This window comes from Eschrichtius robustus, chromosome 2, assembly GCF_028021215.1.
Source record: "Eschrichtius robustus isolate mEscRob2 chromosome 2, mEscRob2.pri, whole genome shotgun sequence".
Lineage (NCBI taxonomy): Eukaryota > Metazoa > Chordata > Mammalia > Artiodactyla > Eschrichtiidae > Eschrichtius > Eschrichtius robustus.
The window spans coordinates 33,742,213-33,759,819 of NC_090825.1; the positions used below are offsets into that span (position 1 = coordinate 33,742,213).

At 38.4% G+C, this 17,607-nt stretch overlaps 1 protein-coding gene across 1 annotated transcript in view; it reads left to right on the forward strand.

The window, feature by feature from the left end:
• The first annotated feature begins 11,823 nt into the window (after nucleotides 1-11,823).
• The window catches only part of C7 (complement C7), a 52,213-nt gene continuing 46,429 nt past the window's right edge, over nucleotides 11,824-17,607 (forward strand). The window contains exons 1-2 of the mRNA XM_068535283.1: nucleotides 11,824-11,933; nucleotides 17,358-17,413. Coding sequence (XP_068391384.1) covers nucleotides 11,928-11,933; nucleotides 17,358-17,413 — 62 coding nt within the window. The 5' untranslated portion in view covers nucleotides 11,824-11,927. The remainder of the gene's footprint in view (nucleotides 11,934-17,357; nucleotides 17,414-17,607) is intronic.

The following is a 17,607-nucleotide window of genomic DNA, read 5'->3' on the forward strand; positions in this document are numbered from 1 at the left end:
TAGAAGTGTGTGACCCCCTTCCCCAAACAAATATTTAAAGCACACACACACACACACACACACAAAAAAGAAAAATCTTGTTAGCATCAACTCACCCATCTTCACATCCATCCCAGTGCCCCAAAAGACACCAGTTTAGTTTCAGGGCTGAAGTTGGGGCAGAGGCTCCTTTCTTGTTTAGAATGCCTGCCTGAGAGTATTCTGAACCAATGTTCTCTGATAGGCATGCCAGGGATTCTAGAGATCAAAAAAAGACTCAGTATGAGTCCAAAGTTATCTTTCTTTTCTTCAGGACTCTAGTAGAGAAACGTGAGGTAGAATTTCTAGCTACTGAGTTAGGAGTGTAAAGAAGCAACGTACTAACCAGAGAGAAAATACATTGGTTCAGTGAGGGTATGTGGAAGCTCTCTCTTTTGGTTCAGTTTTCTCAGGGAGGTAGAGAAGAAGGTTATTACCAGAGAGTGAATTTGTGGAGAACGGTTTAGAGAAAGAAGTGTGAAATAGTCAGGATGAGCAACTGAATGGACTAGGCAAAGTAGTGTGATTACCATTTAAAGGCCCACTTGAGGTTCATAATCATCCCTTTAAAGTAAGACCAATCACAAGGTACAGGAAGAGAACAGGCAGACTGAATTTAATAAGCGTTGCGGTTTTGACATATATATTAGGGATAATTGACAGGGTGGAATGGGGAGAATTGGCAAGGGTAGTTTTGACTGTAAGAATCCAAGATTTCTTACACTGAAAGACTTGTGGATAACTGTTTCATCCTTCTTCTCTCTTTTCATCCATCCAATCATAAGAACATATATTTGTATTTCTTATATTTGCATGAAAGAAATACTGGAAAGACACCCCAAACAAACACAAATGGTTACTTATACAAATGTTTACTAATAGGAGGGTAAGGTGACAGAGATGGAGTCCTCCCAATCCTTCACAAACTTTTCCCAAAAATAGAAGAGGAGGGAACATGTTCCAACTCACTCTAAGAGGCCAGTATTACTCTGACATGAAAACCAGAGAAAGATATAACAAGAAAAGAAAGCTACAGAACAATATCCCTTACTAGTATAGACACAAAGTTCCTCAAGAAAATACTAGTAAACTGAATTTGACAACATATAAAAAGGAGTACATACCATGGCCAAATGAGGGTTTATTCCAGGAATGCAAGGTTGGTTCAACATATGAACATCAGTTAAGGTAATACATCATATTAAAGCAATAAAGGACAGAAAGCCCACAATCATCTCTGTAGATGCAGATGAGATGCACCATTTCATGATATAAATACTTAACAAAATAGGAGTAGAAGGGAACTTCTCCAACACGATAAAGAGAATTTATGAAAAACCCACAACAAACATCACATTTAATGGTAAAGGATTTAAAAAAGTTTTCCTCCTAAGATGGGGATTTTCAACAAGGATGTTGAGACAATTCAATAGGTAAATAAAAGTCTCTAACAAATGGTACTAGGACAACTGTATATCCATAGGCAAAATAATGAAGTTGTACTCCTACCTCAGACCATATACAAAATTAACTCAAAATGAATGAAGACCTAAAAAGAGCTATGAAACTCTTTGATAAAGTATAGGACTAAATGTTCATGACCTTGGATTTGACAGTGGATTCTTAGCTATGACACCAAAAGCAAGGGAAGAACCAAAAAATTAGATAAATTGGACTTCATATAAACTAAAAACTTTTGTCCATGAAAGGACACTATTAAGAAAGTGAAAAGACGACCTATAGGATGGGAGAAACTATTTGTAAATTATATGCCTGATAAGGGTCTAGTAACTAAAATATGTAAAGAACTCTTACAACTCAATAACAAAAAAAACGAGAAACCAAATTAAGAAAATGTGTAAAGGACATTACTCCAAAGAAGAAATACATATGGCCAAAAGGCACATGAAAAGATGATCAATATTATTAGTTATTAGAGAAATAAAAATCAAAGCCACAATGAGATACCATGTTGTACCCTCTCAGATGGCTGTAATTAAAAAGTTGGACAGTAAGAAGTGTTGCTGAGGATGTGGAGAAATAAAAACTTTCATACATTGTTGGTGGGAATGTAAAATGGTGCAGCTGTTTTTGAAAACAGTTTGGTAGTTCCCCAAAATGTTACGCAAAGAGTTGCCATATGACTCAGTAATTCTGCTCTTAGGTATAGTCTTAAAAGACATGGAGACATGTGTCCATATAAAAACTTCTATATGAATGTTCATAGCAGCATTATTTATAATAGCCCCAAAGTGAAACAACTCAAATGTCCATCAGCTGATGAATGGATGAACAAAATGCAGTACAGCCATAGAATATTATTCATCCATAAAAAGGAATAAAGTACTGATACATGCCACAACATGGGTGAACCTTGAAAACATTGTGCTAAGTGAAGAAGTCAGACACAAAAAGCCACTTGTTGTATGATTCTATTTATATAAAGTGTCTAGAAGAGGCAAATTCACGGAGACAGAAAGTGGATTAGTGGTTTCCAGGACCTAGAAGGCTGTGGAAAATAGGGAGTGACTGCTAAGGGTTACAGGATTTCTGTAGATAGTGGTGATGGCTTCACACTCATGTGAATATTTTTTAAATCACTGAATTATACATTTTAAAAGGGTGAGTTTTATGCTGTGTGAATTATATCCCAATAAGCAAATATACCAGACAGAAGATAGGGAGTAAAAGATATGGAGGGCTTGGCTCTACACTGACAGTAGAACAGAGTGAAGTGGTGTATAACTCAGAAGTATGTTCTACAGAACTTGTTGACTAATTGGGTGTGGGAGGTAGTGAGAAGGAAGAAAAAGTCAAGAATGATTCTGAGGTGCCTCATCACCTTGTATTGCACTGATTCATTTATGTATGTACCCATCCTGTTAAAATATGTCTTTCTCACCCTGCTACCTAAAAACATAGGGTCTATTCTGGGGGAGAAGTAAGTGGCAGTTTTAGACACACTTCAGAGCAAACATTAACAAGTACGTCCATTTTCATGGGTCTGTTTTATACAATTCAAGAGTGTTGCTCAATTTCCCCTGTGAACTGAGAGGTTACTTCCTGTGTTTGGACAGTGGTGAAAAGCTACTTCCCATTTTGAGGTTTCCCCACTTTAGTCTTGATGGGAGAAGCCACTAACCTCTACTGACTCTTAAGTGCTAAATGTTCTGCCAAGTTCTTCCTGATGTTTTCACAAATGAGGTGCCCTCTTCATTTCACCCTGCATTGGACCACAGGTTTTGAAAGATTTCTTGACAATAAAAGCAGTTATTAACATAACTGGTTTCACTGTTTGCCTAATCAAAGTTATAGTAATGCAACTGTCAACTGGCCTTTCCCATTGCGTGAACTGTACCATCACTATCGCAATGCTAGTTGATATAATTTCAGTCTAAAGAAAAGGGTCTTGATACTTTAATAAGCCTGTACATTCTCATTTTAGATCATATAAACTTAGACCAGTAAAATAGCCCTAGGTTCCCCAGTAACTATCTTCACAGACTCATAAGAATCTAATGTCAGATAGTGGGTAATCTCCCTGGTAATTATTAATCAGGTTCCTTCTGGACTGAATGTTTGTAAGTTGATTTGATTATTCTCAGGAAGACTGACACCCAAACTGTGTATCACTGGAGGAATATCTTTGGATAAACTGCTAAAAATATTTGCTAAAATTTTTCTTTGGCTCATATTTGCTTATGCATATATTTTAAAAACTCACTTATTGCCCATGGGTGGGGAGGGTGTGGAAGCCTATATGTGTTCAAGATGCTGCAGTGTGTATTTTATATATCTTGATTTCATCGACCCTATAAAGAAGGTTTCATTATCCTTTAAGTAAGAAAATTGAAGCTTAAGAGGATAACTCAGATACCAAACAGTAAAGCCTACGTTTGAGACAAGATTTGTCTGATGGTTTTCTGGCAAGCCACATTTTCTCCCAAGAAGCAGGTTCATACTAGTAGAAGCTGAAGAAGGAGCAAGAAGAGAGAAGAGAGTGAAACTAATTTCTTTACGAGTACAAGTAACTTATTACATCTATATGTATATTTAAATACATACCATCAGTGCACTTCACTCATATGCTCACTTTTTTTTTTTTAAGCATCTTTATTGGAGTATAATTGCTTTACAATGGTGTGTTAGTTTCTGCTTTATAAGAAAGTGATTCAGCTATACATATACATATATCCCCATCACTGTTTTTTAAATAAATTTACTTATTTATTTATTTATATTTGGCTGCATTGGGTCTTTGCTGCTGCCCGCGGGCTTTCTTTAGTTGAGGTGAGCGGGGGCTACTCTTCGTTGCCGTGCGCGGGCTTCTCATCACGGTGGCTTCTCTTGTTGTGGAGCACAGGCTCTAGGCGCGTGGGCTTCAGTAGTTGTGGCATGCAGGCTCAGTAGTTGTGGTGCACGGGCTTTGTTGCTCCAGGGCATGTGGGATCTTCCCGGACCAGGGCTCGAAACCATATCCCCTGCGTTAGCAGGCGGATTCTCAACCACTGCGCCACCAGGGAAGTCCCACATGCTCACTGTTAAAGAGCATACATTGGAAACACGGTCACGTAAATATCAAGGAACTATACCAGCAGTGCATTAAAGTGAAGATCTATGAATCACCAGATCTACTTTGCATCCAGACCATCCTTTTGTCCCTGGTGCCCATGAAGCATTTCAGTAAGATTCCTGTTTCTATCACGGCTCTGTGTATCATCACAATATTCTCCGGTTCCTTCAAACGAAAGAACCAACAAACAAGCAGACATACAAAAGACAGAGCATCTTTAGGATGCTCATCTTATTGCACTGTGAATAAAAAAGTAATAGCAGCTAACAAAATAAAATTAAATAATTTAAAATTTCTTTTGCGAATAAGAAATGCATTCATTAACATATTAAAAATATAAGCTAGTATAAGGTATAAAGTCTTAGTTCCATCCCTTTTTCCATCTAACCTGTTTCCATCTTTTCGCCTGGTGGGTGAAAAATGTTATCAGTAAACAAAGGATGTTGCAGCCACCAAGCCTGCAGCCACTGCAATCACCCCCAACTGTGCACCCTGAGGGGATTCAGGATGGAGAAAAGCAGGATACTGGCCCTAGATAGCTAAGGTGCATGACAAAGGAATGATTTCAGTGAGCCCAGACTCTTGCATCTTCCCATACACAGAACAGCGCTAAATTCAATAACTTGAGATGTCTGGTTTTCTTCGTTAACAGTAATCTTTTGATGTTCCAGCTCTCTGGCTTCTCTTGCAAAACTCCTGTGTATCCTGGCTCCCGCCTGCCTCCTTGGAGCGGTGCCTGAGAGTGCTCTGGGAGGCTGTCTTCCAGGCTTAAGCCCTTGGAAGATCCTCTGAATAAAACACAATTCTCCACTTCTAGGTTGCGTGGTTTTTTTTTTCAGTCGACAACCTAGTCCCCTTCTCCATGTATCCCCCGTCAGATGATAATTTTTATTAGTTTCTCATGTATCCTTTCAGAGTTTCTTCATGCAAATACAAAGAAGTATGAAAGTATTCTTTTTGAATCAATTGTTTAAACTTTTTTTCTTCTGTTTTATTAAGATATAATTGATACACAGCACTGTATAGGTTTGAGGTGTACAGCATAATGATTTGACTTACGTACATCATGAAATAATTATCACAAGAAGTTTAGTGAACATCCCTCATCTCATATAGATACAAAATTAAAGAAACAGAAAAAAAATTTTTTTTTCCTTGTGATGAGAACTCTTAGAATGGACTTTCTTAACAACTTTCATATATAACATATAGCAGTGCTGATTATCAAAGGGGATAACTACCCAAGGTGGATGAAAATCATCTGGGTACGTAGACCAAACTGAAGCGCAGCCCACTTCCACAGCTGGTGCCGAGCTCTGCTCCTGACTTTCCCTGGGCACCCAGTGAGCCCCACAAACCCAGAGAAGCACCATTGCACCTGGGGATGGTGCAGAGACCCCCTCCCCCAAACGTATTCTTATTCTCCCTCATCCTTTTAACTCCAAAGTAACTTATTGTTCTGTATCTTTCTTTTTCTTAACAGTGTATTTTGTAGATCTTTCCATATCAGTGCATAGAAAATTTCTTCAGTTTTTTCTAATAGCTGCAAATTATTTCTTTTAATGTGTATCCTGTACAAGTTACTTAACCAATCCACTGCTGATGAATATTTGGGTTGTCTCTAATCTTTTGTATGCTAGCTCACATTTATTGGACTAAGCTTACTATATTCCAGGTGCTGTGCTAATTGCTTTACTCGGGTTCATTAATATAACAACCCTTTGAGTTAGATAGTATTATTTCCACTTTTCAGATAAGGAATCAAGAGGATCAAAGAGGCTAAGCAACTTGCTCAAGATTTGAACAAAGACTGTCAACCTTTAGAGCACATATTTGTACTAGTGAAACACAAATTAGTACCCTTTATTGCTTTTGGGGAAAGTCCTACTTTTAAGGAAAAGTCTCTAGTTATGTGTTTATAACTGTTTTCCATTGGTTTCTAAGATTTTATCACAAACATTTGAAAAATTTGTACAATTCAGGATTTTACTCCTTTCCACCACTCATTCTTTACTCTTTCTTGACCTGTGAAGTATGTAATGATGAATCTGATATCAAAATATATCTGTTTAAAGACAGTTTAAGGAGGTAATGTTTAAAATTATGGGGCAGACTGACATTTTTCTGTAAGTGATTGATTTTTTCATTTTAGTATAATATGCTGAAGTCTTAGTCTGAGAAAAAAAAAAAAAACCCACCTTTTTTTACTTGGGCACCACAAGTTTAAAGTGAAGATCAAATAAATGACCTTGCCCTTTGATATTCACACTTCCTCTGCAGGATTTTACCCAATACAGTTATAGAGCCACGGAAATCTTTGCATTTCTTATCTGCTTTCTCAGAGCTGTTTGACTTCATTCAAATATAAACCAAATGAAATGTTTCTTAGACTTGCAGGCTCCTGCCACATACTGCAAAGAACTGAAAAACCCAGATGATAGCTAGAAACCCAAAAATATCCAGGTCCTCTCCTAAATTTAGCAAGTGCCTGCCACTATTGAAAACCATCATGACAAAATGTCTTATCGCCTCCTGATTGTCATTTGATCCTTGCCATCTGCAGCCATCAGGACCACCAGGGCAAAGGTGTGTCCAGTGTTGTAAAGGGCAAGGACAGCTTGCCTAAAAGGGAAGTGTGAAGCCCTGTTCATACGTCTTAATCTATTTAAACCTAAAACAACATTCTTAAGAAGAACTTGATGCCAGCAGAGGATACTCATCTAGTGACCTCACTCTAAATTAATGCACAAATCACAGTATTTAGGGGTAATGATAAAGCATTAACAATAATTATTTTGCTGAAATCTTCCTTTAGCTAAGTCATTGCCTAGCAGCCATTTTTCTTTCTCAAACTATTCACACAGTGACAATTTAATGGAAAAAGAGATACCATCTGGAGTACTTATTAGCTTAACAAGCCCTTGACTGGGAGCCTAAGAAGATTCCATGTTTCTCATTCCCTCTGAGTGGTTTAACTCCAGAGCGTAATGCTATTGTTTACCTCAAGGGACTGGAGCATACTTGCCACTAGGGGGTGCTGTTGCTTCTTTACTCCAACCTCTGGCGGTTTCAATTCTGACCTTGTCAGACTTAACAGAAAAAAGGAGGATTTATCCTTCCCCAGTGTGTTCCTCGTATGTCCCCAGAGTAAGTGGAATCTGTTGGAACAATTCAGAACAAAACAAAATAACTAGTAAATGAAATAGGCTTGTTAAAATGTTTTCTAGTATCTCTCCGAGATGGACCAGAACAGCTTCTTGATATCATCAGTGGTCTAACAGTTTCATTAGGGTCTGGGGACAGTAACAGTTTTTGAAGTGCTACTTCAGGAAGTGGGGACTAGTCGGGAACAGGGAGTGTGTCTCTGCAGGAGAAGGGGAGAGGGCTGGGTCCTTGCAGACTCTTCCACAGTATGGCAGAAATCTGCTTCCCCTTCTACTGATTCAGTGTTGGCTCAGACACAATTTGCCAAAGCCTGGCACATGTACCAGTTTTGGGGGTTGTTAAAAATACAAGTTCTGGGACTTCACTGGTGGCACAGTGGTTAAGAATCTTCCTCCCAATGCAGGGGATACAGGTTTGAGCCCTGGTCTGGGAAGAGCCTACATGCCACGGAGCAACTGACCCCGTGCGCCACTACTACTGAGCCTGCGCTCTAGAGCCTGCGAGCCACAACTACTGAGCCCACGTGTCACAATACTGAAACCCGTGCGCCTAGAGCCCATGCTTTGCAACAAGAGAAGCCACCGCAATGAGAAGCCCGTGCACCGCAAAGAAGAGTAGCCCCCGCTCGCCGCAACTAGAGAAAGCCTGCGCGCAGCAACAAAGACCCAACGCAGCCAAAAATAAAAAATTAATTAAAAAAAAAAAAAGAAAGAAAAAGAAAAGAAAATACAAGTTCTGTGGTCACATGAATTTGGGAAATTCTGGTTTGAAAAAGTTTTAAAAAGTTTTACTTGCTGTAGAACTTTCAGAACATTTAATTGACATTACCCTGTGCATTGCGCTTTGTGAATCTAAGTCTGGGCATTTGCTAGGGGTAGATACTCTAACAGTGGTTCTCAGTGGAGGGTGGTGATTTTGCCTCCAGGGGACATTTGACATTGTCTGGAGACATTTTTGATTGTCCTGACTGGGGAAGGGTGTTATAGCCATCGAATGGGTAGACACCAGTGATGCTGCTGACCGTCTTCCAACGCACAGAACAGCGCCCTGCACCCCCCCACTCCACCAACAAAGACTGATCAAGCCCAAAAGGTCAGCAATTCAGAGATTGAGAAACCCTGCTCTGTAACATACACAGCTTGTTAACACTCATTCAACCACGAAATTAATTATTTCTTCTTGAATTGTCTTGTAGGACTAGAGTGGAAAATCTGTGGGGAAACTTTGCCTTCAGTTTATCCACAATGTTCTAATTGCTGCGTGGTGTGGTCTTCCCTTAATACTTCTCTTTGACCTCCATGTGGCACTTGTCTTTGTTGACTGGCCTTTCCTTGAAATTCCCCTCCATTGGCTTGACGATTAATTGTTCTGGTTTTCCTTCTTCTGTAAACTCTCTCCCTCATGCCAAGATATTTTGTCCCAAAGAGATCTACGTTTCCAGTTATGTGTTGGATATTTTCTTCAAAATAAAAATGTCCCTTTTCTAAAACTACCTCTTTCTCATCAATTTCCTATTTCCCTCCTTCATTAATTTGTTCTTAAATTCTTCCAATTTTCTCAGTCAATCTGATATGTGATTATGTTTAATCACTAAGTCTGGTGAATCCTCTGGTCCTTCGTCTTTCTTTTCTCAAATGAGGCCTTGATTGCCCCTTGTCTGATTACTGAAATAAATTCCAAATCACACTTCCTGTTTCCCCTCCTTATCCTTTCCATGTAGCCTGCACACTACCAGTGTTTAAATCATCCTAAAACATCACTTTGATTCTTTCCTTAAAACTTCCAGTGAGTGAGTTCCCATTGTCCTTTGAATAAAGTCTACACAACTTTTTCCGGCAGTCAAATTTCCCACAGTGTGGCTCCCACCTATATTTGAAACCTTTGTTCCAATGGCTCCTCCATTGAAATTCCCGAAAGAAAAAACACTGTTCATATGAGAGCAAAGCTGTGGAGAGGGGCAAGTGCAAAGCACTTCGTGAAAGGAAGTTTTTGTAAACTTTTTAGATTTAATTTCTGGCATACAATCTCTGGAAGCCAAACAATGCAAGTTCTAAATTATCGCAGAAACATCTGTATGTGTGTGACTCATCCTCTAGACTAAGGAAACTCTATAAATGGGCTACTATGATCTTTATAGCATGTAAATGATGAAAATAAAGAAGGATATTGCTCAAGCCTCCCATCTGTCAAAGCCCCTAGCCTATCATATTATGCAACCTTTGTCAATATTTGTTGAATTTAGAATGAACAAATTAATGAGTGCATGCATGAATGAATGGGAAAACTACTGTGGCAGGTGCTGGTGGTGTCCTGCCTATATCTTGCAAATACTGAAAATACCAGCAACTTTCTACTGGAAGTCTTTTTTTTCTTTCTTTCCTGGCTACAGATGTGTTCTCAACCTACCTCCCGTTCAAGCTGGAAGTGTCAGAGAGTTGATGAGTCCAGAAGCCACCCTTAACCAATGATAAACAGGGTGCTGGTAAATATAGCCTTACCCCCTCGTTGGAATAACTCTGTGACGTGCTCTTCAATGTCTCCCAGATTTCCTCATTGGGACTGAGCTATAATTGCCTCAGTATCTTGCATATTAAAGTACCTTTTATTGACTTCCTTTCCTTCTCAGTCTCACTTTCTTATCCCTCAGCAGTGCTTTCTAGGATCACTTCACTTCACAAAACAACCCCCAAAACACAAGAAACCCCCAAACCAAAAAAACTAAAAAAAAAAACCCACTTGCAATTGAATTCTTGTCTCAGATCTGCTTCTGGGGGAACCCAAACTAAGACAGCCACTGAATGTGGAATTGTACATTGAGTGCTTAAGGAGAGTCCATGACATCTGGAATTCATGCAACTGGAGTCGAATTAAAAAAAAGAACTCTTTCAGGAATCAGACATCATCTTCTCTGTGGCAAATTTTTTCCCACACAAAGCACTAACAGTTTGCACAAAAGATGTGGAAGTTTTGCCTCTGGAAGACCACCATTAATTTATAAATGGAAGGTGGGGGTCTTTCTTTATTATTCAAATTTTTTGGATATAAAAAGAAAAAATATTAAAACTGGTAAATATTCACGAATGGAATGTTTAGTTATAAAATTACTCTCAGTTCAAATTTCCTTTCCTACTTCACACTTATGTCACTCCTACCCATAATTCCCTAACAGCAAGTTTCAGAATATTTGGCCAAACCATGCAAATAAAACTGTAGCTCACAAAAAACCAAAACCAAAACCAAAAAAAAAACCCAAAAAACTGTAGCTCAACTTTAATAGAAAATCTGAAATCTTGCAAAAATGCAACCTTTCGTGAAATCTATGAAAATGATGTTGGAGAAGTGCTAGAATCAATGCAAAGCCATGGAAAGTGAGGATCTGGCAGAATAAGACAAGGCAACTGAAGAAGAGAACATAGACATGGTTGATGACCGTGGCAAGAACTTTCCAACAGAGTGATCTGAATATCATAGGATTAAGGGCTGTTCTTGGGGAAATTAGTGATGCCTTTAAATATGTTTGCAAAAAAACATGCTCTTTTTGATCATTCTTTGAAAGTCAAGCATGAAGGGATGTGCATTATATTGTGTTAGGATATTATATATTTTGGGGGGATTCCACTCCAGAATGTTCCATTTACATTTTGAGTGACAGAATTGCATTTAAATTTTTTCTTCCACAAAGTGTTTAATCTCAAAGTCTGTTGTATAACAACCTTTTAGAGAATCATGAAAACATCTGCTTAGCGTGGTAGATTGAAACAGGAAGGAGGCTTATCCCTTGCCTTACACAGAGTCTCCTTTGGTTGAAAATCACTTAAACACTGAAGTGAGAACATTTGCTGCTTTTCTTGATTTACAGATGTTTTCTCAGAACTACACTTCCAAACAGTCCCAGCTGACTGTAGCTAAGGCCTGGGTAAATTGATAAGATGCATCTGGTTTCAAGACACAGACTAAGTACAGGGCAGGCTCTCCGTGTCCCCAGAGAACCTGGTTGGGGTCACAGCTAAGTCTTGGAACCACTTGCTGTATATATGAGTGCCAAGTGAATCCCCAGCAGGGAGAGACAGGCGGGGAGTAGACTGCTGGGCTCTTCCTCCTGTTGAAAATTCACTGGGCGCTGGAGGAGGAAATTTTCCTTCTGTCTTCTGCCCTGAATGTTTTCCCAAACATGAAGGTAAGATAACTTCATTATTTTTGTGAACGAAGCTAACTCAAAAGGGAGTAAGGCTTAACTTAAATAACTCAAAAAAACCCAAAACAAAAAAAATGAGAATACATGGGAAAATAGGAAAGAGAAGTCTCCGAGGGTGACTTTAAAAAAATCCTTAATTAAATATAGTTAACAATTCAGCCAAAGTGAATTTGTTTTTCTTTTCTTGCAGTTAATTTATTGGTTTAGAGGTCTGGGAATCAGAGATTGGAGACAATGTTTATGAAAGTCCCAAGAAAGCCATTAAGAAATAAAATACAATAATACAATTGTTATTCCTTAGGGAAAAATGTTCTCCCATGGATTTCGTTTGTTTGATTTGGAGTCACGCAATGAACCCCCTTGATCTGACTTATCTAAGAGCTTTATAGAAAAGTGAATTTGGAGACTTGAAACTTTAGAGTTTGGAATCTGGATGAGAAGATAAGGCTTGTGAGAGTAGAAGATACAGATAAATGGAATGAAACTAAAGGTTTACCAAAAACACATATTGGTCTAATGGAAAATGGCCAAATGTTAAGAAAAAAAAATGCAGGACTGAAGACAGAAATCACTATCATAGACTAGAATTCTGGGATGCAAAAATAAGTTGAACCTGCTATTACAATTTTATTATTGCAGACGTTTGTATTTAAACTTTAAAAATTTTACATTACAATGCTGGAACAATAATTTCTCAGCCCTGTCAGCTGCTAGATTGCTTTTGTCATCACTATGCCACCGATTTGCAATGCTGAATCTACGCTCACTTTCCAGGGGCTTTGGAGGCGGAGTGAGAGGTGGGTCTCGAGTAACTCATGGGTGAAATTACATTTAATTAAGTTATTGAAAATTACACACAAATCATAAAGTTAATTTGTTTAATGTTATGATGCTAGAACGTCAAGTAACCATACAAAGTTAGAATTATGATATAATCTAATCTCTATCACTCTGTCTTTTATTTTTACTTAAAAATTTAAAATGTTTGTTAGCTCAAAAAGAATAGGATACATTTCCTAGAGTCATCTAGCTAGTATACTTTCTCCTAATATTTGTATTAACCATCAATCAATTTCCTTACTATTTTATGATGAGACAACTTAATAATTGTTTGGTGCTTAAAGATGGATCATTGATTATTATGACATTTTTCTGCTGGGGTGACATATTTACTTTTATCTTTCAGTTGGTTGATAAAATATCAACAAATAAAGAAATGATTTCTTTGTGAGTTGCATGCAGAGTTCTCACCTATATTTGAAAGTAGAGATTCATATTTTTACAGTAAATCTGAAGGGTATGCTTTTGTGATACGTTTCGGAGAAGGTAAACTTAGGCTATGAAGACACCACTAGAAATGGTTTTCAGGTCTGGCCTTTTAAGAGGGAGTATTCTTTTTTCTACCCCGCGCCCCCCACCCCCCATTCATGTGAACTAAGTTCAGAGAGGTGGTCCCAGAATTCTTTTCATTCTCTTTGTATCCCTTGGATAGGAGATAATTGGGTCTGAAGTGTTTCAGGGCTTTAGAGCAAAAAGTGTTTCCCTCTGAGCTGGCTGTGGTCCAGACCTTCACTTTCTCTTCCGTGGACTGAGATGAACCTGGGGTTTGTAAACCTAAAGCATGATTCACATGGTACTGGGGTGTGGTCAGGCACAGTGATGTCTCAGATGAGGGCTTTTCTGCTTCCTCGCCACACCCAGAGCTGATCTGATGTTATCAGCTGTCTTCTGTCAATTATACTGTGATGGTGTTTGTGCCTTTAAAAAAATGTCTTTTTCCAGATTATAATACTACCATCTTGGCAAAAATAAGTTCAAAGAGAAGATAATATCGATTATTTCTCCACTCAGAGATAACCACTATTAACATTTTAATCTATTTCTTTTCAGACTTTTATATGAACATGTACAAAATATATTTTATGAAATTGCTATCAATCTGGATCTGAATCTTTTTACTCAGTATATCATAAGCATGTTCTCCTGTCATTGTTCAATCTATAACGTGCTTCTAATGACTACAAAGTACTCAAATCATATTATTGTGCCCTTTTGCATTTCTTTGTCATTAGAAGTGTTGCAAATTGATGTCTATTTCTGATAAAGATGTAAGTAAATTGATTTTAAAATCTACCTTCTTCTTCATCTGTTTGGTGCCCTATGTTCTAAATTTATTGATCAAGATATTAATTAGGGCATGTTAAGAAATTAGATTTGATTTTTCCATACTTTTTTCTCTTGGAATTTGGATATTTGGAACCCAGTGTATGCTACAGAAATTAATATTTTATTTTTTACCTCAAATGGGCTCATGATTCAACAGACAAATGTAAAGGACCAGATGTGGAGAAATTAGAAGCATAGAGACAATGGTTGTAGCTGGAACACTTCAGAGGAAGGAGGTAGAGCTAATGCTCATTCAGTCATAAGAAAGAAGAGAAGAGAATTCTGGGAAATGTAGTCCCAGCTTAGCTACATTACACACTGCGAAGATATGGTATCTTTTCAACGAAGCAATTCTTTTATAGAGTTAACTCAGTTGTATGTCTATGTCTGTCATTAATTTGTTTATTAATTTGTAATTGTTCTCTCTTGTCCATTTGATGAGATACTCTTTCCAAAGGCAAGGAACGACAACTGCTTCATTTTCAGGTACCCAGCTAGCAAATTTTCAAGACATTCTTTTGGTTAAGAGATTCAGCTTGTATAACTCATGAACTTGTGATAAGCAGATCTTCATGGGTTATAATATGTATACAAGGAGGATGGTGGCAAAGTTATCTTTTCTGATGAAAAAGTATATCCCTTAAAACTTCGTTGACATTTAAAAAAGTATGTAATAGAATGTTAAAATGGATTTTTTCATGATGCCTGTTTTGCCTGAGAGTCAAAGGCCAATAGTAATAGGTGCTCAGTACCCTCACATTTTAAAGTGAGATATTGTACATTCAATGCAGTATTATTGCAATACCAAAAGAGTAGCCCTAAATTTGTTTGGTGACCCTTTGGCCATCTCCATCCTCAGAAGTATGCAATATTGTGTCCCTTGGAGCATGAGGGTGTATAGGGAATGATACCCTACTCACGTTTGAGAAAATCTAAAGGCATAGGCTGGTTCACTGCCCTGTGGTTAGCAAGTAAGTCAACACAGCAGTATTGGTTACATCCTGACATCCAGAGTTTGACAGGACAAGGATGTGTGCAGGTATCCCATGGACCAGATGTGGACCTTTAGAAAGGGGCCAGACTTGGGTTGTCAGGGACTCTGCCTGGTAGACGCCTGCAGGATGAAGCAACCCCAGCAGACAGCATCAGGAAGCAAGCAGGCACTGGTGAGACTCAAGAGAGCTGAACAAAGAGACGAATCATTTGTGCCAGAGAACAGTGGTTGTAGATTCCCAAAGGAGGGATATCCAAACAATGACAAAAACACCATGAGAGATAAAGAATTGGCATTCAAACATCTAACACACCCTGATTTACCATCACTAGACTCCAGCTGCATCGGGCAAGCAAGATCCTTTTGGCTCTTACCCCTCTCACTCCTGCTGCTCTGACTCTGAAGAAGACAGGCATCTTGGGAAGGTGGGGAAGAGAAGAAGGAGAATAAAGCAGAGGAATTTCGAAGTGGACCCCACCCCTCCCGCAGGACCTGGGAGTAGGATAGACATTTAAAATTGGATGATACGTTGCAATTTGACTTGTTAGATTGTTCCAGAACGCCTGGGAGTGACTAATAAAGCTATGAGATAGGCTGGCCCAAGGGCAGGAAAAATGAGCTTACATAATACAAAAAAAGACATATTGTTGAAAAGAAAAAACCCACTGCAGTTTATATTTTAAAAAAAACAAAAAACAACGTTTAAAAGGTGTTGCTTTCCATTATGTGCTTCACGTGTTTGTTGAAAAATCAGAAAAGTATCCATAGCCTCTCCCACCATTGTTCACATTTCCAGGGTGCCCACAGCTGTTGGTACCTCTCTGCCCTTTTGATTATGTTAATCAGATTATAGGCTAAAAAATCTGTAAGGCTGTAAAAGGCAGAAGAAGGCAACTAGGATTTTACAACTGAAAAAAAGATACCTAATAAGAGGATGGGTGATCTAGGAAGGTGAGTAGAAGGGTCTGGAAAAAATGTTGGGAAGCCATTCCACAGCTACCCTGAGAGAAAAGAGGTTTGGGGAGATCAAGAGAAGAGAAAGAACATTGGCCTGGTAAAATGTGAGGTAAGATGATTTAAGGACTTTTTTTTACTGGGTTATGAATTGAATGTGTTTGATATTCTTAAAGAGTCTCCGGTACAGATTTGAATTGTATTTCCTTTCACCTTCAGTTGTCAAAGTAGGAAAATACATAGAAATGAAAATAAAATAATAGAAGTCACCTATGATTTCACAACCAGAAATGAACTATTCTCCTTTGTTATGTTTCTTTCTAGATTTGTTTTCAATACACATTTGATTTTCAAACAAAATGTAATCACATTTCACATACAATTTCATAACCTGTCAGATGCTCAATATTTAGGCTGCTGCTATCACATGAATGTGATTATAAAGGGCCTCTGTGGTGTTTTAAAGGCTGAAGGAACCACGTGCAGAACTAAGGATTGTGAAGATCATCACGGCACCTCTGGCTAGGAATGTACCTCCACTTTTGATTTTTCCATTTAGGAAGCTATTTCTCTTTTAGCTTCTCAGCCCTTGGAACTGTTCTTCTTTCCAGGCTTTCTCTTCTCTGGTGTCCTCACGGGTACCAACGTTAGAGAGGAGAGTGGAGTAAGGAATTAAAAGATGATGGGACCCTAAAGAAATGTTTGTGAACATTTAACTCTAGGGAGTCTTTTCAATTTATTTGTCAATGACATCACCTAGCCCCTAGTTGTCTTTCCAGAAATGAATAGTGGGAGGTGAACTCAAGAGAAATGTATTAGAGACTTCCCTGGTGGCGCAGTAGTTGAAAATCTGCCTGCCGATGCAGGGGACATGGGTTCGAGCCCTGGTCCGGGAAGATCCCACATGCCACGGAGCAACTAAGCCCGTGCGCCACAACTACTGAAGCCTGCGTGCCTAGAGCCTGCACTCCGCAGCAAGAGAAGTCACCGCAATGAGAAGCCTGCGCACCACAACGAAGAGTAGCCCCTGCTCTCCACAACTAGAGAAAACCCATGCGCAGCAACAAAAGACCCAATGCGGCCAAAAAAATAAAAAAAAAGAATTGCATTAAATTTTTATTTAAAATGAAAACTTAAAAGTCAAGCAGAATCATTGAGGCTTCTCCATGGTTCTTTCACTCTTTCTATTCCCAACTCACAAATCTTGACTTGTACAAATGTATTCACTTTTGACTCATTAAAGCAATGCTAACTAAAATATTGCTTTATTGTTTTTTTTTCCCCCTTCCTAGGCAATAAGTTTATTCTTCTTGGTGGGATTTATAGGAGAGTTCCAAGTTTTTCCAAGGTGAGAATTTTTTGGATTGTGTGTGGAAATCATTAACAATTATTTCTTTTATTTTAAGGAAATTCTTAAGTATGGTCTGATTTTTACATTGCAGCCTGAGCATGTTTAACCCTTCAACACTTTTTTTCTTTCCCTTTTTTTAGAAAAGGCAATTATAGAGAAAGTGTGTTTTATTCTTATTCTTATTTTACTTT